This window comes from Heterodontus francisci, chromosome 3 (assembly GCF_036365525.1).
Source record: "Heterodontus francisci isolate sHetFra1 chromosome 3, sHetFra1.hap1, whole genome shotgun sequence".
NCBI lineage: Eukaryota > Metazoa > Chordata > Chondrichthyes > Heterodontiformes > Heterodontidae > Heterodontus > Heterodontus francisci.
Window position 1 is genome coordinate 20,902,190 of NC_090373.1, and position 22,036 is coordinate 20,924,225.

The 22,036-nt window shown below is 42.5% G+C and overlaps 1 protein-coding gene across 5 annotated transcripts in view; it reads left to right on the top strand.

Moving 5' to 3' along the window:
* Window positions 1-22,036, top strand: part of khdrbs2 (KH domain containing, RNA binding, signal transduction associated 2) — a 902,011-nt gene that overhangs the window by 805,840 nt on the left and 74,135 nt on the right. For 4 of the 5 annotated variants that reach the window (XM_068020150.1, XM_068020148.1, XM_068020149.1 and 1 more), the window contains one exon: window positions 1,814-2,581. In XM_068020150.1, coding sequence (XP_067876251.1) covers window positions 1,814-1,908 — 95 coding nt within the window. In that variant the 3' untranslated portion in view covers window positions 1,909-2,581. Of the gene's footprint in view, window positions 1-1,813; window positions 2,582-3,979; window positions 4,032-22,036 lie in introns of those variants that run through there. The other variant, XR_010970474.1, reaches the window with a different exon arrangement.

Genomic DNA, 22,036 nt, shown 5'->3' on the forward strand with positions numbered 1-22,036 from the left:
GCGAGCATTTAACACACTTGTATCAAACACATAAGTCTTCACAATTAACAAACTAACTTATTTTTTAAATCAAAGAAACAATGCTGGGAATTAAAGCAGGATGCAGGCCAATGTTAACCTTTGTTCAATGACACAGTCTGCTGTATGCGTAATTGAAATAAGCAAGTTGAATTTTGCTACACCTGGTAATAGCTGGAGAGTCCGAGAGAAGGGGAGAGACAGAGAGAGAGAATAGGAAACACTGAGTCTTCAGAGATGATGAGGATTTTTCCACTCCATTCTATACTGAGGAGGCAGCGCTGAAAACTGACAATCATTCTTTCTATCCAGGCAGTCCCAGCGAAGATAATTTCCACCTCACCACACATTCTCCTAAAGTTTAATATACTGATATTGGGGATTAGTGAGTAGAACAGCCATGTTGTATTATTGCCTTTAAGAGTAATGCACCTTTAAGATCTTAGTATGCGAATGAGCCAAGTACCAGTATGTAATCATGTGACTACATGCTAGACACACTCTGTACTGTAACACCAAGAGTCAGCTTCTGTAAATAGTTAGCTCTGTGCTGTATATAATAGTTAGCTGTAATAAACCTGTTTGAGATCTTCAATCAATTGAACTCCACGCATCTCATTTATGTTGCATCAGACAACATAAAAAGCTTCTCCTTACAGCCCAGGCTCAGATATCTCAGTGTCACCAACAGTACGGGATTGAGTTTCCGTCTTTGGTGCAATCGATGATCCAGGTGCAAATTGCTCCCAAAAAGATGCCCATTTTGAGAAGCTTTGTTTTTTCCACGTCTATCCGCTCAAACTCATTTGCATTTCGCCGAATGCAGGATCGTCCATGAATTAACACAGTCAGGCAGCGTTTTAGAATGTAATTTTAAAAAATGTTTTATTAAAATATACTCCTTGACATATTGAGTGGTAACTTGGTGCAGTTTTATTAATACAGCTGAAAATGGATTTATCACAAAAAAAGCACTTTAATCAGAATATCGAGACCATCACCTCGGAGTAACCCAAATTTAAATAACTGAAAATGGCTTTTAAATATACAGAACCATTTGCTGGTTCTATTAGTGCACAGCAGGTAGTTTCTTTGTAATTTTTTTTAAAATGCATTCATAAGCTTTTAACAAATTTGTAAATTTTAACAAAATGCATTCAAAAGCTTTTGAGTGCCACTTAACCTTTGGAGCCTCCTTGAAGGACCATTAATGGGTGCAATCAGCAGAAACTTCCTACGGTGATTAATTCATCCTGGGGGTATGGCTAGTTTTGTGGGCGGCTCTGGCTTCTAGTGTGATTTTTTTTAAACCAGCGCAAAAGATTGCAGAAACTCAAATTTAACTCAACGTAATTTGTGCTTAAAATTCCACGACCTTTTCCACTGATTTTGCCGATTTCTGACGAATTGTGCGAAAGAAAACAGTGAAACATAGCAGAAACTCCAGGCCTAGATCTCTAATTGTCTCCTTTGTTGCCATTATAGGTTTCAAAGCTTCTCCTTTGCCTGAAACCCCTCAGCCGTCAAGTTATTGACATCTTAATCTCTGACCGTTACTTATTCTGCAGATGCATTATCAAAACTCTTAGTGCTTGTTGGGGAAACTATTGACAAATCCTTTCCCTGAGGATAATTCTCCACCATCTTGAATTTTTTCCCCCCTTAAGCCTGTAAGCAATAACACGCATATACATGTGACTGATTAACCCATGCATTGCATTAACCCATGGAATAGCCGTGTTTCACTGAATTTGCCTTTTTAATCAGGATTTACATTTTCTTTTCTGTTTCCAAGGTCAAGAAGAGTGGGTTGCATCCCGACCGAGCCTAAAGGCACCAATCCCAAGGTCAAGAGGGACCTACAGAGAACACCCCTATGGTAGATATTGAAGGCAGCCCTTGTCCCACAATGAGCACAATGACTACATGAGTGTCCTGTGGTCATCACATAAACAACTACAAGACAAGTAATAGTTCATTTATTTTCTTGCCTAGGGATAGCTTCTCTTGGGTACCCTTGTGCACTGCTATTTCCTAAAACTTTGATGAAATGTTGTCATTACTTTATGACAGTAACTGATAGATTGGACAAGTCAGTCCATAGAACATGCAACAAGGATGCTGTTCCTTTTAATTGTTTTTTTTTTCATTGTTCTATGTGTAGAAGTATGTTCAACTAGCATGAACTGGTGACAAGTTTAAAGTTTCCAAGCCCACCTGTTAAAGGTGAATGCTTGTTTAGGGATAATGGAAGACTGTAACAAGACATTTTTTTTTGAAATAGGTGATTAACAAGTTGTAGATAAGTTGTTTTAAACTGTCTTCTTTTAATAATTGTCAGTTTAAGATGTTCAATATTTAATTTGTAAAATTTAATTTAAAAAAATGATGTTTAATGGAATTGAAAACAATCAGCTATGTATGTAGCTAACTTTTATTAAAGTGATCTGTTCGGTGTTTTAACCTGTATGTGGTGATAAAATTGCATAAAGTTCCATGTGTAAGCTTATCTAAATAGGTGACTTTAATTTGTCAAATACATTTTGCCATAATTTGTCAATAAAGCTGAACTCTTTTGTAAAGAACTAAAATTTGGAATTATTTTATTCTAGTTCTTAAATGTCTGCCTCTTTTGTTCTGCAGGAAATGCCTAAACTGTTTGCTACAATATAAACCAAAACGAACCCTTAGTTGGTTTTTAAGAACTTTACATTGTGTAAGAACATAAAAGCTGTATTAACACCCAGTGGATGTAAATAACTTTAAAAAGAAGTTAACATGCTAATCTGTTTACTTGACTCATCTTTAGTAAACTTTAATGCAGAAAATGTTAGAGCAATAAATGGATTTTAAACTATCCTCTAAGCTTGATCTTACTAAACGCAAAACTCTTAATTGACTTGTTTGTGTTAGCATGTCTCTCATAACAATGTAATGGAGATTAATGAGGTAAGATCTCTTCCCACTATAGACTGTCTAAATGCCTTGGACTGTTGAATTCTCCTGCACATTAAATATCCCATCAACATGTGCGTATTACATGGAAACCCATTTTTGTCTTCACTCAAAAAGAGGGCATTTAATGCATTATTGAGATGATAATAATTGTCTTTGCCAGGAAATCATCAGTGTCACTGCCCAATTGTTTGACATTCACCTTTAAAAAGACTTTATTTGTAATTTCCAGTGCTAATGTATCTGAATTTCACCGTTCGTGAAAGCAGTTTAGAGGGGCTGATATTTCTTTTTGAGGCAATCAGACATGATGGCTGATTATTAAGAGAATATACCGCAGGACTCAAAGGATGACTAAACGTTAAACACCCTGCAAATACAAGGTAACACTAATCGTAACTCTATAATTTTGCCTCATATGCAACAGTTATTTTAAATATTTACAAATGACGCAGTTACTGTCAGTTAAAAAAGTAAACCTTCCAAAATGTGATAAACAAATGTAGGAATTATAGGTTATTAAAATGGCTAATTAGCGATAACTAATGACCATGTCATTGTTTCTTTTCAATATATAACCCTGCTTCCGATAAACAAGACTAAAACGACCAATAATTGTAATGCAACTCTTGCTAAAACCTCAATTTCGTAAACTGCATCGTGAAAGGGAAACCAGAAAGCAATTACAGTACAATCATTTTTGCAGGATAATCAAAAGCGCTATTGATCCTTATATACTTTAATTTCTGGTAAATATTGAAATAATGGCATTTTTGTCCTTGCGAGTGGTTTACTTTTTTCATAGTAACGAAAATGCAAGCAGATTATATAGCTTGTGCAAACAAGTGTCTTGCAGCTGGAGTTGCATGCTAAGATTTGTTTAGTAACGTACTTTTTTTCTTTGCATTAAGGGGCAACGGTTCTGTTTTCAAGTCTGTTACATTTGAAGTGCAACCATTGGCTTTTCCCACTGCTGAAGCTTGTTTCTCTGTTTGTTCCTTTCCAGGTGTCTGGTAGTAGGTTAACCAAGAAAAAGCAGGACAAGCATTAAGGTTCAGGTAGGCAATGCCGAGTTCAGGGTTCAAAAAACTCCCTTGTAATCATTTGGATCGCAATCCCATCCGCAGCTTCTATCTGCTAGAGTTTGTAAACTTTTTGTTTGTAATTTAAAGAAGTGCAAGTATTAACTTCACCAAATGCTAATTATTATATAAGTACTTTTTTTGTATTAATCTTCTAAATTTCATAATACCAGAAACAAGATTGTACTGTTTGTCAAAAAGAACAAAACAAGTTTATCCTTTACATTTTATTCAGCGCCAATTTTACTTTACGTGTGTGAACTGATTAGTAGATTTGACTATACAGTAAATTGTTGGAACTAAAATTGCAGCTGTGTGATTGTGTAGTTTTAATGTTAAAAGGTAACTTTTTGACGCTAGCTTAACCAGGGGGTTGGGGGGTGAGGTGGTGCTGGTATTTGGCTGGATACCGTAGAGTTTCTGCTTTAGGTGCAATCAGGAAATTGAGCCCAAAATGCACTTGAAATTAAGCTTGTTAGGTTAGGCTTCATGTTTCTGCTAAGATTCACTTCATAATCACGGACATGAAATCTTCCATGAACTGGCACAGTCAGGAAGCATCATAGAACATTATTTTTTCTCTTTTCTCTTTCCATTAAAAAGTATTGCTTGATGTATTTAATAGTGGTAACCTGGTGCAGTTTGATTAGTACAGCTGAAAATCAGTTTATCAGCAAAAATAAGCATTTCTCATAAGTGGCCAGTCCACCACCTATGAACAATCTGATTTCAGATCACTGAAAATCACTTAAAAATACTGAATCGTTTGCTAGTTTCATTGGTGTACACTAGTCAGTTTGTTAGTAAAATTAAATATTTAGTGATATGAAAAAGCTTTTAAAACATGCTTAATAGTATCTGTATGCCTAAGAAACTTGGTGCAATTTGAAGAGCCTTCCTGAACCAATGCAGTTGGTGGAAATTCACTATTCTGATCTGGGGTCGATGCCAGTTTTATGGATGGGGCCTGTTCCAAGTGAATTGAATCTTGAACCAGCGTGACTGATCGTGGAAAATCCCAAAGTAAGTTGTTTTGGGCATAACTCACTTGTGTTTAAAATTGCACTCGGATTGCATTGATATAACTAGCAAAAGCTCAAACTTGTGGTATTTAGACCACTACTCCTCAGTGGCCACCTGGTTTAATCTTCTACACCTCCTAGGTTTGCATGTGTATATGTTTGAGCTCCCATTCAATCGACCTCACAGAATCTGTAGTAATGTCATAATGGCCATTTCATGACTGCCAATTTTGTTCCGTCACTTATCGCATGCAGTTCACAGTCTACATTTTCTCTTCACTGTTGTGTTGTGGTTCCTGTACAGCATTGATCTTCTTTAAAACCATCCACATCACATGTGGTAAAAGTATGAAAACATGATAATCTGATTTGCCTGAAAACACAAGTATTATCATCTCAGATCACCAGAATGCACTTGTGCATCATTGTTGTTTGCTGTACTGCTTTTTATATGCCTTGCTGGATGACTGAGGAAAGGGATTTAATTCCCATAGCAAAGCAATTTGTGCATGCTAGATATGCATGAATGTAATCATTTCCGATGGTGACTGGTCCCAGTCTAATTGAATTTTTTTAGAACATTACAGCGCAGTACAGGCCCTTCGGCCCTCGATGTTGCGCCGACCTGTGAAACCATCTGACCTACACTATTCCATTTTCATCCATATGTCTATCCAATGACCACTTAAATGCCCTTAAAGTTGGCGAGTCTACTACTGCTGCAGGCAGGGCGTTCCACGCCCCTACTACTCTCTGAGTAAAGAAACTACCTCTCATATCTGTCCTATATCTATCACCCCTCAACTTAAAGCTATGTCCCCTCGTGTTTGCCATCACCATCCGAGGAAAAAGACTCTCACTATCCACCCTATCTAACCCTCTGATTATCTTATAGGTCTTTATTAAGTCACCTCTCCTCCTCCTTCTCTCCAATGAAAACAACCTCAAGTCCCTCAGCCTTTCCTCGTAAGACCTTCCCTCCATACCAGGCAACATCCTAGTAAATCTCCTCTGCACCCTTTCCAAAGCTTCCACATCCTTCCGATAATGCGGTGACCAGAACTGCGCGCAATACTCCAGGTGCAGTCTCACCAGAGTTTTGTACAGCTGCAGCATGACCTCGTGGCTCCGAAACTCGATCCCCCTACTAATAAAAGCTAACACACCATATGCCTTCTTAACAGCCCTATTAACCTGGGTAGCAACCTTCAGGGATTTATGCACCTGGACACCAAGATCTCTCTGTTCATCTACACTACCAAGAATCTTCCCATTAGCCCAGTACTCTGCATCCCTGTTACTCCTTCCAAAGTGAATCACCTCGCACTTTTCCGCATTAAACTCCATTTGCCATCTCTCAGCCCAGCTCTGCAGCCTATCTATGTCCCTCTGTACCCTACAACATCCTTCGGCACTATCCACAACTCCACCGACCTTAGTGTCATCCGCAAATTTACTAACCCACCCTTCTACACCCTCTTCCAGGTCATTTATAAACATGACAAACAGCAGTGGCCCCAAAACAGATCCTTGCGGTACACCACTAGTAACTAAACTCCAGGATGAACATTTGCCATCAACCACCACTTCTTTCAGCTAGCCAATTTCTGATCCAAAGCTCTAAATCACCTTCAACCCCATACTTCCGTATTTTCTGCAATAGCCTACCGTGGGGAACCTTATCAAATGCCTTACTGAAATCCATATACACCACATCCACTGCTTTACCCTCATCCACCTGTTTGGTCACCTTCTCAAAAAACTCAATAAGGTTTGTGAGGCATGACCTACCCATCACAAAACCGTGCTGACTATCGCTAATGAACTTATTCTTTTCAAGATGATTATAAATCCTGTCTCTTATAACCTTTTCCAACATTTTACCCACAACCGAAGTAAGGCTCACAGGTCTATAATTACCAGAGCTGTCTCTACACCCCACTTCTTGAACAAGGGTACAACATTTGTTATCCTCCAGTCTTCCGGCACTATTCCTGTCGACAATGACGACATAAAGATCAAGGACAAAGGCTCTGCAATCTCCTCCCTAGCTTCCCAGAGAATCCTAGGATAAATCCCATCTGGCCCAGGGGACTTATCTATTTTCACACTTTCCAAAATTGATAACACCTCCTCCTTGCGAACCTCAATCCCATCTAGCCTAGTAGCCTGAATCTCAGTATTCTCCTCGACAACATTTTCTTTCTCTACTGTAAATACTGACGCAAAATATTTATTTAACACTTCCCCTATCTCCTCTGATTCCACACACAACTTCCCACTACTATCCTTGATTGGCCCTAATCTAACTCTAGTCATTCTTTTATTCCCGATATACCTATAGAAAGCCTTAGGGTTTTCCCTGATCCTATCCGCCAATGACTTCTCGTGTCCTCTCCTTGCTCTTCTTAGCTCTCCCTTTAGATCCTTCCTGGTTAGCTTGTAACTCTCAAGCGCCCTAACTGAGCCTTCACGTCTCATCCTAACATAAGCCTTCTTCTTCCTCTTGACAAGCGCTTCAACTTCTTTAGTAAACCACGGCTCCCTCGCTCGACAACTTCCTCCCTGCCTCACAGGTACATACTTATCAAGGACACGCAGTAGCTGCTCCTTGAATAAGCTCCACATTTCGATTGTTCCCATCCCCTGCAGTTTCCTTCCCCATCCTACGCATCCTAAATCTTGCCTAATATGGGAATCATTGTCCTTGGAAGGGTCAAGATAAAAGGCTACACTCAACTCGGGAAGCATAGAACAAAGAGACAGTGTGATGCTAGGCCCCCACCTGCCAAGAACGAGGCACATTAATTTTATCACGAACATAGATTTTAAACTATTACTGGAGTGAAGAAAGGACTTGTTATCCAGATCAGCCGTGGCTGGAAAAGACATTTGCATGCTCCTGACCTCATTACAGCCTTGTTTCAAACATGGACAAAAGAGCTGAACTCAAGAGGTGAGTTGAGAGTGACTGCCCTTGACATCAAGGCAGCATTTGACCAAGAATGGCATCAAGGAGCCCTAGCAAAACTGGAGTCAATGGGAATCAGGAGGAAGACTCTCCACTGGTTGGAGTCATACCTAGCGCAAAGGAAGATGGTTGTGGTTGTTGGAGGTCAATCATCTCAGCTCCAGGACATCACTGCAGGAGTTCCTCAGGGTAGTGTCCTAGGCTCAACCATCTTCAGCTGCTTCATCAATGACCTTCCGACAATCATAAGGTCAGAAGTGGGAATGTTCGCTGATGATTGCACAATGTTCAGCACCATTTGCAACTCCTCAGATACTGAAGCAGTCCGTGTCGAAATGCAGCAAGACCTGGACAATATCCAGGCTTGGGCTGATAAGTGGCAAGTAACATTCACGCCAGTGCCAAACAATGACCATCTCAAAGAGAGAATCTAACCATCTCCCCTTGACAGTCAATAGTATTACCATCGCTGAATCCCCCACTATCAACATGCTAGGGGGCACCATTGACCAGAAACTGAACTGGAGTAGCCATATAAATACCATGGCTACAAGAGCAGGTCAGAGGCTAGAAATCCTGAGGCGAGTAACTCACCTCCTGACTCCCCAAAGTCTGTCCACCATCTACAAGGCACAAGTGTAATGGAATACTGTCCACTTGCCGGGATGGCCGCAGCTCCAACAACACTCAAGAAGCTTGACACCATCCAGGACAAAGCAGCCCACTCGATTGGCACCCCATCCACAAACATTCACTCCCTCCACCACCGACACACAGTGGCAGCATTCTGTACCATCTACAAGATGCACTGCAGCACCGCACCAAGGCTCCTTAGACAGCACCTTCCAAACCCGCAACCTCTACCAACTTGAAGAACACGGGCAGCAAATGCATGGGAACACTTCCACCTGCAAGTTCCCCTCCAAGTTACACACCATCCTGACTTGGAACTATATCGCTGTTCCTTCACTGTCACTGGGTCAAAATCCTGTAACTCCCTTCCTAACAGCACTGTGGGCGTACTACCTCACATGGATTGCAGCGATTCAAGAAGGCAGCTCACCACCACCTTGTCTAGTGCAATTAGGGATGGGCAAGAAATGCTGGCCTGGCCAGCAACGCCCACATCCCATGAATGAATTGTTTTTGAAAACAGACAGTGATTGTGAGGACAAAGGACCATTCCCTGACACATTCAACCCACAATGGACCTTGATCACCAGCTATTGTGTGTAAGAGGAGCATTCCAGAGACTGCTCAGGTGATACAATCCAAGACAGTTAGTCACATGACTAACCTGTTTGGCAACCTGGGTTTTTCTGAATTGTACAAACCGTTTGAACTCAGAGAGTGTCTGTTTGCTCCTGGACTGAGACGATCTCTCCTGTCTATTCCCATCTCTTTCTCACAAGCCTCTGAATCCACTGAAGACACATGAACCCCAAGAGAGAATAGTTTCCTACAGCGAACAAAGTTTAAGAAGAATACTGGGTCCCAACAAAAAGCAAGAACTACCTCCAATCAAGGACTCTACAGTGAGCTCGAAGAACCGTAACAAAAACTCTTCAGATATTGCCTTTAACTTTTCACTCTATTTTTCCTCTGCTCTTTTCTGTCTCTATTTGCATGTGTGTATCACGTATGCATGCTCGCGTGGGTGCATCATGTATCGATAGGTGTCAACCGAATTAGAGTGTAAGTTCAAGTTTAATAAATTTCAACTTTTCTTCTTTAAACCTAAGAAGGCCTGTTTGTGCTGGTTTCTTTGCCTTATAATTGGAAAGTAGTGAACAAGGATTCACCAAGGGGGAGTTAAAACATGGTGTGTTTAAATTTAAACCTTCTTACAGTAAGACTAGATGAAGGCTGAGAGGGAACCCGAGACCCCTTGCTCACCTAGTCGTAACAAGAGGGAAATAAAGATGCATCTTCATTCGTCCCTGTTGCTGTGCCACTGGTTATGGGGATTGCAGCACTGTGGATTGTTAAATTAACATGCTGCAACAGAGTAACATACCCTAAACCTGGTGACTTGCTTAGATTCCATCACATCATTCCCATCTATCACACAGACTAACTTATTGATGACTCTGCAGTTGAGGGAAGAATTTATTAGTACTAGAATTTCCAGTGTTCTTTTTGGGGTAAAGTGACTCTCTAAGTTTCCTCTACCAAAATAATGAACTGATGGTGGAAGCTCCTCTTCCCACATGTTCGATAGTTATTGGGTAGTTATTGATGCTCCAGATATGCAATAATTTCAGTGCAAAAAAGAGGAAAAGAGTGTTTGACGACAAAGACCTCAAACCTGCCACCAAGCTTATGGTCTACAGGGCTGCAGAGTTACCTGCCCTCCTGTATGCATTGGAAACTTGAACACTGTCCGGCAGACATCTCGAAGCCCTGGAAATATATCTTACCTCTGCAAGATCCTGCAAATTCAGTGGCAGGACAGGAGCTCCAATATTAGTGTCCTCTCTCAGGCCAACATCCTCAGTATCGAGACACTGGTCATGACTAGTCAGTTACGTTGGGCGGGCCACATCGTCCTCATGCCTGACACAAGACTCCCAAAGCAAGATTTCTACTCTGAGCTTCGTCACGGCAAGAGGCTACCAAGAGGGCAGAGGAAACGCTACAAGGAATGTCCTTAAAGCCTCCCTGAAAAAATGTGACACCTCCATTGATTCATGGGAATCTCTTGCCCGAGACCGCCCAAAATGGAGAAGAAGCATCCGCAAAGGTGCCAGCCAGTTCAAACAATGTCGACATGCCAGGCAACGACCAAACGCAAACAGCGGAAGGAGCATTCGGAATTTCGAACATCCCATTCATTCGCCTCATCAAACATCACCTCCCCCACCTCTGGCAGAGTGTGGGGATCCAGAATTGGACTATTCACTCACCTAAGGACCCACAACCCTGGAGTGGAAGAAAGTCATCCTCGTTTCTGAGGGACTGCCTAAGAAGAAGAAGAATCTCAGTCAAGAGATACCTTGATCTCCCTCTTGTGAGCGACTAGAGACAACCAGAAGTCAAGTTAGCATCCTGAGAGATTTAGCAAGGTTTGGGTTTCCATTGTAATCAGACAAATATTGCATCGAACTTACAGCACAGGAACAGGACTAACTGGTCCGTGCTGGTGTTTATGTTCCACACAGTCCTCCTCCCACCCCTCTTCATCTCACCTTATCAATAAAACCTGTTCTTTCTCCCTCATGTGTTTATGCTATTCGCCTAGACTACTCTTTGTGGTAGCAAGTTCTACATTCTGCCCACTCTCCGGGTAAACAAAAGAAAATGATAAGATTCTTGCCAGGATAACCAAATGTAAGATACCAAACCAGAACCTGGAATCCAATCAGCTATGCTTTCTCCTTCTAAATGGATAAGTCTGTGGGGAGTGTAGACTGAGGGAATAAATGTGATTATTGACACAATTCTTCACGCTAGAGCTGAAGCTGATCAACAATCCTGAGGAAACTGAAGAACAGAAAATGCTGGAAACACTCAGCCAGTCAGGAAGCCTCTGTGGAGAGAGGAACAGAGTTAACATTTCAGGCCGATGACTGTTCATCAGAACTGGAAGTTGTTGGACATAAACACCCTTTAAACAATGACAGAGTCACTGGGAGTGGAGGAAGTGGGGACTGGTGCTTGGGATGGGGATCCCCTGTCAGTACATGGCCAATGGGGTGGTCTGCAACCTTGGGGTCTAACTACCTTTTGCCCCCACATTCCTAGGCTACAGGAGCCTTCTTTTTGCCAGATTTTCCATGCTGCTGTCCTGCTGGAACCACTTACACCTCCATTGGACCCATCTTTTCTTTCTTTACTGGTCCCATTACCACTCCCTTTTGCCTTTCACCATCTTTCTTTTCTGTCATTTAATCTCTCCTGCTTCCACCCTTTCACAGACCTTTCCTTCTTTTCTATCCTTCCCTTCCCCCATTTCCCTGGTTTTGTTCTTGCTTAAAAACTGTTACATCTGGAAATTTTTTTTTCCAATTCTGATGAAAGGCATTGACCTGAAACTTTGACCCCGATGTTTGAGGCTGTGGGGTGACTTTTAATGGCCCTGATCTATTGGGAATGCGGAGTTCCTGCTGAATTTAACAGGAGCACCTCATTTGATTTTTTTTCTCACTCCATTTCCAAGTGGCAGCCGGGGTCAGCAGAGTTCACCAGGGCGGGAGGGAGGCCATGTGGGCAAGAGATCACTAGCAAGAAGAGATCACTAGCAAGGAGAGATCACAAGGACAGATGTGTCTTTGGGGGTTAAAACTACCCCCATTAACTGTTTCTCTCTCCACAGATGCTGTCTGACCTGCTGAGTTTCCAGCATTTTCTGTTTTTATTTCAGATTTCCTGCATGTACAGTATTTTGCTTTTGTTCTAGAGAAAATTAAGCCTGTAGTGAAAGAGTACAGTGGCATATTTCGGCCTTGTAGATATAGAAACGAGAGGAGGCCATTCAGCCCATTGAGCCTGTTTCACCATTCAGTTAGATCGTGGTATTATTATGCCCCTAATACAATGCAGAAATCTACCAACCTTGGATTTAAAATTATTAATTGATTTAGCATCTACTGCTTTTGGGGGGAAGGAGTCCCACACCTCTACCACCCTTTGTGTGAAGAAGTGTTCCCTAACTTTTCTCCAGAATGGCCTGGCTCTACATTTAAAGTTATGTTCCCTTGTCCCAGACTCCCCCACTGACAGAAAAGGGTTCTATTTCCCAACAATTCCTTTCAAAATCCTAAACTCCACAATCAAATTGGTTGCATTTTGGTAACTAAAAAGCAGCAGTTATGCTCTGAATGGATGTAGGCTCGGTGATCTGGAACGACAGAGGTGCTTGGATCTACAGGCTCACAGGACAATGAAGGCAGCACCTCAAGTCGATAAGGCTGTTTAAAAAAAAAAGCGAATAGGATCCTAGGTTTTATCTCAAGTGATTATAGAATGTAAAAGCCAAGAGGTACTAACGAGCCCACATAAAACCTTAGTAAACCTGACTGCTGTGTGTCGTATTAGGCTCCACACAAAAGGAAAGTTATTGACGCGTTGGAGAGGGTTCAGCCCAGATTCACCAGGATGTGCTGCTTGGATATGAGGAAATACAATTGCAACGAAATACTTAAAATAAAGGGGCTTTTTCATCAGAACAAGACATATTAAAGTGGAAAATGATAGACGTGTTTAAAACTATGAAAGGCTGAGACAGGGTAGGTAGAAGCAGATTGTTTCCAGGAGGTGAGAGGTCAAAAATTAGGTTCCAGTAAGATGCCACATAGATACAGCATCTTTAACATAGAAAAATGTAGCAGAACCAGACAAAAATCAGCAGCAAGCCCAAGAAGGAGATATTAGGAGGAGTGACTAAATCTTGGTTACATAAGGAGGTTTCTGGAGGAAATTAGAACAGAGAGTTTGAGGAACTTCTTTACACAGAGTTGTGTGGCTATGGAATTCATGCCAAGATGAAAGGCTAAAACAGAAACAAAAAGAACATTCAAGATTAGATTAGATAGGTACAGGAAGGAAAAGTAGGTGAATGCATCTGGGAACAAGGCAGGTGGATGTGGTTAGCACTATTTGTTCACCTGGAAAGTAAACATTAACATCGACTGGTTGGGACGAATGGCTGGTTTCTGTGTTGAAACTTCTATGTAAGTTGTGTCTTCCAGGGAATACAAGCCCAGTTTATGCCATCTCTCCTCATAATTTAACTCTTGAAGCCCTGGTAATCTGCCCTACATTCCTTCCAAGGCCAATATATCTTTTCTGAGGTGCAGTGACCAGTACTGTCGACAGTACTCCACATGTGGTGTAACCAGTGCTTTGTGCAGATGCAGGAAAGCTTCCTCTGCTTTATGTTCTAGCCCTCTAAGTATTAGCCTTTTTGTTAATTTTTGTACCTGACTGCTACATTTTAGTGATCAGTGTACATGAACTCCGAAATCTCTTTAGAGCACCCCTTTTCACCATTGAAATAATATTCAGGTCTGAAATGGATGATGTCACACTTAAATGCGGTGATTTCCATCTGTCACACTTTTACCCATTCACTTAGTTTATCAATGACTCTTTGTAATTTTATTTTCCCGCCTACACCATTGAGTATACCACCAATCTTTATGTCATCAGCAAACTTGGATATATGGCTCTCTGTTGTGTTACTGAAGTCATTAATCAATATAGTGAATAGTTGAGGCCCCAGCACAGATCCTTGAGGGACACCACAAGTCACCTCCTTCTAATTTGAGTACATAGATCTTTGAAGGTGGAAGGACATATTGAGAGATTGGTTAGTTAAGCAAATGGGATCTTGGGCTTCATATATAGAGGCATAGAGTACAAAAGCAGGGAAGTTATGCTGAACCTTTATAAAGCTCTGGTTAGGCCCCAACTGGAGTATTGCGTCCAGTTCTGGTCACCACACTTCAGGAAGGATTTTTTTATTATTCATTCATGGGATGTGGGCATCGCTGGCCAGGCCAGCATTTATTGCATGTGAGAGCCCTTGAGAGGGTGCAGAGGAGATTTATCAGAATGGCTTCAGGGATGGGAATTTTAGTTACAAGGTTAAATTGGAAAAGCTGGATTTGTTCTCCTTAGAACAAAGGAGATTGAGGGGAGATTTAAAAGAAGTGAACAAGATTATGACAGGCTTAGATAAGTTAGGCAAGGAAAAACTGTTCCCATTAACTGATGGTACAAGGACTAGGAGACACGGCATGAAAGTTTTGGGCAGGGGGAATATGAGGAAACACTTTTTTTTACGCAGTGGGTGATAATGACCCGGAACTCGCTGCCCACGAGGGTGATGGAAGTGGAGATGATCAGTGACTTCAAGAGGAAATTGGATGGCCACCTGAGAGAAATAGACTTGCAGGACTATGGGGATTGAGTCAGGGACTGGGATTGACAGCATAGTTCTATGGAGAGCTGCCATGGACTCAATGGGCCAAATAGCCTCCTTCTATGCCATAAATGACTCTATACCCATTATCCCTGTTGTCTGCCTTCAACTGCCTATCCAATCTCCGAACTAGGTCAGTAACTTGTGTTCAATTTCAAGAGTTTTAATTTCAGCTAACAGTCCCTTTTGTGGAAACTTATTGAACACCTTCTGGAAGTTCATACAAATAGCTTCCATAGACATTCCCCTGTCCACTACTTCAGTCACCTCTTCAAAAAATTCAATCAGCTTCAATAAACATGATCTACCCTTTATGAATCCATATTGGCTTTCTTTTATCAGCTCAAATGTTAAGTGCTCAGTCATTCTGTCCTTAATTACAGATTCCAATAACCACCCCACAACAGATATTAGACTAAAATAAAACCCACTGTGTCACTGACCTGACACGTTAACTCTGCTTCTCCCTCCACAGATGCTGCCAAACCTGCTGAGTATTTCCAGCATTTCTTGTTTTATTTCAGATATTAGACTAGCATGTCTGGATTGGGACTTCAGCTCACAACCTTTTGGCCTCAGAGGTGAGAGTGCTACCCACTCCATCAGGTTCGCTTCTTCACTGAGCGGGTGTGCCCTGATTAACCCTATAGGTTTTCCCTTTAGTTTCCAGCAGTCAGCTTTTAAATGCCCTGCTTTATTACAATGGAAGCACACAAGTCGTCGGGTCTCACTCTTGTTCACAATACCTTCCTTTTTGGCTAGAGGAGGACCTCCTGTGTTTCCTGCTTTCCTTTCTCTTCGAGGACTGCCTGGGCAGATATACCCTTCCCACCCTTTGTCCTTTTCAGATTTGTGGGGATGACTAGGAAAGGTTCTCCCCTGGGAACTGACTTATAAATTAAAGCAAACTCATCAGCTAGAACAACCACCTGCCAGGCTCGCTGAACCAGCTGCTCCTCGACATGGGGCTTTCTGGAGAGTGGGAGAAAGTGTTTAAATTCCTCTAACAGAATTAGTTTTCTGAGATTCTCATAGCTGAGCTGTATTTTAAGAGCCCTCAGCCACTGGTCAAAAGCCAGCTGCTTACTTCTTTCAAACTCCAGACAGATTTGATTAGCTTGCTTCTTGAGGGTTCTAAACTTTTGGCGATAGGCTTCGGGTACTAATTCATATGCCCTGAGGATAGCCTTTTTTGGTCAGTTCATAATTCGATGAACTCTCATCTGGCAACAGGGAATAAACCTCATGGGCTTTTCCACTTAGCTTGCTTTGCAGTAAAAGAGACCAGATCTCAGCTGGCCATTTTAGCTGCCTTGCCAGTTTCTCAAAAGACACAAAAATGGTTCCACATCTTCCTCATTGAATTTTGGAATTAGTTGAGCTAGCTTTAAAAATTCTGTACCCAGCCCTGAATTACGCTGCTCCATATTGGCCATGCTTTCACTGGGGTTACTCTGTCACCCCCTAGTTAACTCAAGCCACTTCAGCTCTCTTTCTTCACATTCCTTCCGGAATATTATTTCTCTCTCTGACTCCTCTCACTCTCATTCCTTCTCCTGTCTTTATCTCTCTCCCTCTCTCTCGCCTCTCTTTCTCTTCACGTTCCTTCTGGAAGGCTCTTTCTCTCTTGTCTCTCTCCTGTCTCTCTCTTTCTCATTCTCTGTCTTTTAATTCAAGTTTCCTTTGTTCCAATTGTATCTTTGCTAACAATACCCTGATGGATTCTGCTTCTAACCCTGTTTCTGCTTCTTCAGATTCAAGGGAAAAATGGTTGGCCAATAGTCTTAGGAGTTCAGACTTCTAGCCTTGCCACGTGCAGTGATCCCACACTGCTCAGCCATTTTCCTCAACTCCTCCATAGACAGTGCTTTTAACTTATCCCAACTTACTTCACCCTGGCTTGGAGAGCTACTAGCTCAGTTGCAGACATGTTAGTATTCAATCACACAAAATCACAAGAAAACCTGGATTGAAATCTTGTGGTTTTTTTGTTGATTGGGAACAATTTGGCTTCCCACTTCCAATTTCTCTCGTTTGTGGTCCAATTCCAGACGCTAGCACCCAAATTTCTGTTACGACCAGGTGAGAAAGAGGTCTCTGGTTCCCTTTCAGCCTTCACCTGGTCTTACTGTAACAGCGTTTTATTTTAAACACACCGTGTTTTTAGCTCCCCCTTGGTGAATCCTTGTTCACTGCTTTCCAATTATAAGGCAACGAAACCAGCATAAACAGGTTTTCTTCGATTTAAAGAAGAAAGATTGAAATTTATTAAACTTAAACTCTAATTCAGTTAACGCCTTCATAATGTGCTCATGCTAGCATGCATACGGGATACACACATGCAGATAGGCACAGAAAGAGCAGAAGAAAAATAAAGGGGAAAAGTTTGAGGCCATCTCTGAAGAGGGTTTTTTGTTACTGTGCTTCGAGCTCACTGTATAGTCCTTAGTAGGTAGATCTTGATTTTCGTTGGGACCCAGTATTCTTCTTAAACCTTATTCACTGTAGGAGACTTCTCTCTCTTGGGGTTCATGTGTCTTCAGTGGCTTTTGGAGTTCCGTGAGAAAGAGTTACGAGCAGACAGAAGAGGCTGTGACAAGTCAGCCAGGAGAGGTCTTTTCAATCCAGGAGCAAACAGCTTTCTCCAGACTCTCAGTTCAAACTGTACAATTCAGCAACCCCCAGGTTGCCAGGCAGGTTAGTCATGTGACTAACTGGTCTGACCATGTCTTGGCTCTGTGTATTGTGTGTCAGAGAATGGTCCTTTGTCCTTTCCAAGCACTGTCTGTTAATATGCCAGTGTCTTTTTTCCAGCCAAGGTCTGGCAGTCTTTGTAACAGGCCTTCTCTTCTTCCCAGCAACAATTTGAAATTTAATGTCCATGTGGTGAAATTAATAATGCTTCATCCTTGGCAGGCGGGGGCCTGCATGACTCCTCCATACTCAGGGGAATGAAATGCGATGTCAGAAAAGGGCATTTCATTAAAAAGGTTGAGAGAAAATACAAGATACAGAAGAAACCATGAATTTCTCTCATTCATTTCCATTCATTCATAAATACTAAAGCTTATTAAAATTGCCTGTCTTTTCTTGGTGCCAGTGCTGCTTTAATTGCCCACTTTTTGTCATCTGAGTATACATGGGGTTCTTTGGGGAAGTTTTTCTTCAGTTCGCCCATTGCCCTGACTGCCTAGGGTCTTTGTTCTTGTTGAGGTCTGCCAAGGGGTTGGTGGGGTGGGGAAGATAGATTTAATTAGCCCTAAATTGGAATTTTTTCCAAGTGAGTCAGTAGTGGGCGGGTCTATCCTACACTCTCTTTCAGTGCTTTGCTGAGTCACGCAAAGGCTTTTGACTTCAGGGATGGGTGGTTCCTTTTTTCTCTGACTGTGGGGCAGGATTCTTTGTTAATCTCCCCTTTGTTCTCTGGGACACTCCTGCCTGCAGGTATTTGTGCAGACTCAACTGCCCTCACCTGCAGCACTTCGACTAGGTGAGGCATCATCCTCACAGTTTCTCTGCCCGCTAGACGTCTTTGTCTCTGCAGGTTTCTGTAAATGCTGTTAGCAGTTCTGGTGGGGTGCTTCTAGAGTCTGCATTTACGTAGGAGGATGTGGAGTCTAACTTTTCAAATCCTACGGAGTTGACTGACCGAACAGTAGGGGTTTTCATCTGGGATTCCTTCCAGACTTCCTTTAACCTGTCCTCTTGGTTACTTTTTCCCCTTCTTGTCTAAGCTTTTGCCAGCCGTGTTCCTGCCTGTCCCCTTTTGTTCTCGGCGGGGGTCCCTTTACAGTTCACCTCTCCTTGAGGGTCCTCCTAACACCGGTACAGGACTTAGGGGTGCAGGTTTCACTGTAGGTTGGGGTTTCCCCTCAACCTGGCACATGTGGCAATCTCGCAATATGCCACCATTTCTTTGTAGAGTTTTGTCCAGTCAAACTGCTATCTTATGCGGGCTTTGGTCTTTCATACACCAGCATGTACAGCCACTGTAGTCTCGTGGGCCCTTCTTAATATTTCTCTCCAATACCTCTGCAGTATCACTAACTGGTGAACTACTGTCCACTCCTTGCTCTCAGGTCTGTGAGGAGAATTCCATTTCCTCATCAGTACTCCATTCTTTAAATAGTAGCAATCAGGGACTCCCTCTGCTTCACTTTCAGACTGGGCAGCCTGTGCTAACTCTCGCAATACTGGGTTGGATCGCTGAGCCTCAGCTAGGGAAAATCCATTTAATTCATTCCCTGGGTCTCCTAACTTTCCAAGGAAAGTCTCGGACAGGCAGACCTCATGGTCATCTGCTTGCAGTGCCAATGCAGTCTCCTCTGGGGGAGTTGTTTTTATCATGGCCTGATTCACTACACAGTCAGGGAAACTGCAGGGGTCTGTCTCCCGCCACTGCCCTGTCTCTCTGACCTCCTGCAGTCTTTCTCTCACTACTGGGGGGGTTACCACCTTCACGCCTGCCAGATCATTACCTAGGAGCAGGTCAACCCCGTGCACAGGCAAACTAGGGACAATCCCTACGGTCACCGGTCCCAAAACTAGGTCGAACTCCAGGCGCACCTGGTGTACAGATAGTGGCATATGCTGCCCTCCAATACTATTTGCCACCATTTTGGTGTTCACTGCACTCTGGGGGAAAGGTCAGGCCTTTTCCCGGTAAAAGGGACCTAGTGGCCCCTGTGTCCCCATGAATTAATATGGGCTTGTTTGCCCCACTTGAGAGATATGGGGTTACTTTCCCTTCAGACACAAAACCTTGATAACCCTCAGGAATCCTATTAAATTTTCTTGCATGTGCAGCCGTAAGCTTCCTGGGTGCACTCTTGCTGCAGTTAAAGCCACAGCTTGTTCTGCTGTGCTTTCCATCAGGTTCACGTCTTCACTGAGCGGGTGTGTCCTGATTAACCCTACAGGTTTTCCCTTTAGTTTCCAGCAGTCAACCTTTAAATGCCCTGTTTTATTACAATGGAAGCATACAGGTCTCTGGGTCTCACTCTTGCTCACAGCACCTTCCTTTTTGGCTAGAGGAGGGTCCCCTGTGTCTCCTGCTTTCCTTTCTCTCCCAAGACTGCTTGGGCTGCTATCACCTTCCCACCTTTTGTCCTTTTCGGATTTGTGGTGGTGATTAGGAAAGGTTCTCCCCTGGAAGCTGACTTATAAATTAAAGCAAACTCATCAGCTAGAATGGCTGCTTGCCGGGCTCTCTGAGATTCTCATAGCTGAGCTGTACTTTAAGAGCCCTCAGCCACTGGTCAAAAGCCAGCTGATTACTTCTTTCAAACTCCAGATAAGTTTGATTAGCTTGCTTCTTGAGGGTTCTAAAGTTTTGGCGATAGGCTTCGGGTACTAAGTCATATGTCCCGAGGATAGCATTTTTTGTCAGTTCATAATTTGAGGAACTCTCATCTGGCAACAGGGAATAAAACTCAAGTGCTTTTCCACTTAGCTTGCTTTGCAGTAAAAAAGACCAGATCTCAGCTGGCCATTTTAGCTGCCTTGCCAGTTTCTCAAAAGACACAAAAATGGTTCCACATCTTCCTCATTGAATCTTGGAATTAGTTGAGCTAGTTTTAACAATTTTGTACCCAGCCCTGAATTACGCTCCTCCATATTGGCCATGCTTTCACTGGGGTTACTCTGTCGTCCCCGAGTTAACTCAAGCCACTTCAGCTCTCTTTCTTCACATTCCTTCCGGAATATTATTTCTCTCTCTCTCCTCTCTCTCTAGTTCCTTCTCTTGTCTTTCTCTCTTTCTCTTCACATTCCTTCTGGAAGGTTTTCTCTTTCTCCCTCTCCTGTCTCTCTCTCTTTTTCCCTCCCTTTCCTCTAATTCAAGTTTCCTTTGTTCCAATTCTATCTTTGCTAACAATACCCTGTCTGGCTCTACTTCTAACCCTGTTTCTGCTTCTTCAGATTCAAGGGTAAAATGGTTGGCCAATAGCCTTAGGAGTTCAGACTTCCTAGCCTTGCCATGTACAGTGAACCCACACTGCTCAGCCATTTTCCTCAACTCCTCCATAGACAGTGCTTTTAACTTATCCCAACTTACTTCACCCTGGCTTGGAGAGTTACTCGCTTCAGTTGCAGACATGTTAGTATTCAATTACACACAACCACAAGAAAACTTGTATTGAAATCTTACTCTTTTTGTTGATTGGGTACAATTTGGCTTCCCACTTCCAATTTCTCTCGTTTCTGTGGGTGAATTATGGACACTAGCCCCCAAATTTCTGTTACGACCAGGTGAGAAAGAGGTCTCGGGTTCCCTTTCTGCCTTCATCTGGTCTTACTGTTTTTAGCTCCCCCTTGGTGAATCCTTGTTCACCGCTTTCCAATTATAAAGCAAAGAAACCAGCACAAACAGGTTTTCTTCGGTTTAAAGAAGAAAGAATGAAATTTATTAAACTTAAACTCTAATTCAGTTAACGCCTTCATAACGTGCTCATGCTAGCATGCATACGGGATACACACATGCAGATAGGCACAGAAAGAGCAGAAGAAAAATAAAGGGGAAAAGTTTGAGGCCATCTCTGAAGAGGGTTTGTTACTGTGCTTCGAGCTCAGACTCCTTGATTGTAGGCAGATCTTGCTTTTCGTTGGGGCCCAGTATTCTTCTTAAACCTTGTTCACTGTAGGAGACTTCTCTCTCTTGGGGTTCATGTGCCTTCAGTGGCTTTTGGAGTTCTGTGAGAAGGAGATGGGAGCAGACAGGAGAGGCTGTGGTGAGCCAGCCAGGAGAGGTCTTTTCAATCTGGGAACAAACAGCTTTCTGCAGACTCTCAGTTCAAACTGTACAATTCAGCAACTCCCAGGTTGCCAGGCAAGTTAGTCATGTGACTAACTGGTCTGACCATGTCTTGGCTCTGTATATTGTGTGTCAGGGAATGAACCTTTTGTCCTTTCCAAGCACTGTCTGTTTATATGCAAATGTATTTTTTCCAGCCAAGGTCTGGCAGTCCTTGTAACAGGCCTTCTCTTCTTTCCAGCAACAATTTTTGAAATTTAGTGTCCATGTGGCAAAATTAATAATGCTTCATCCTTGGCAGGTGGGGGCCTG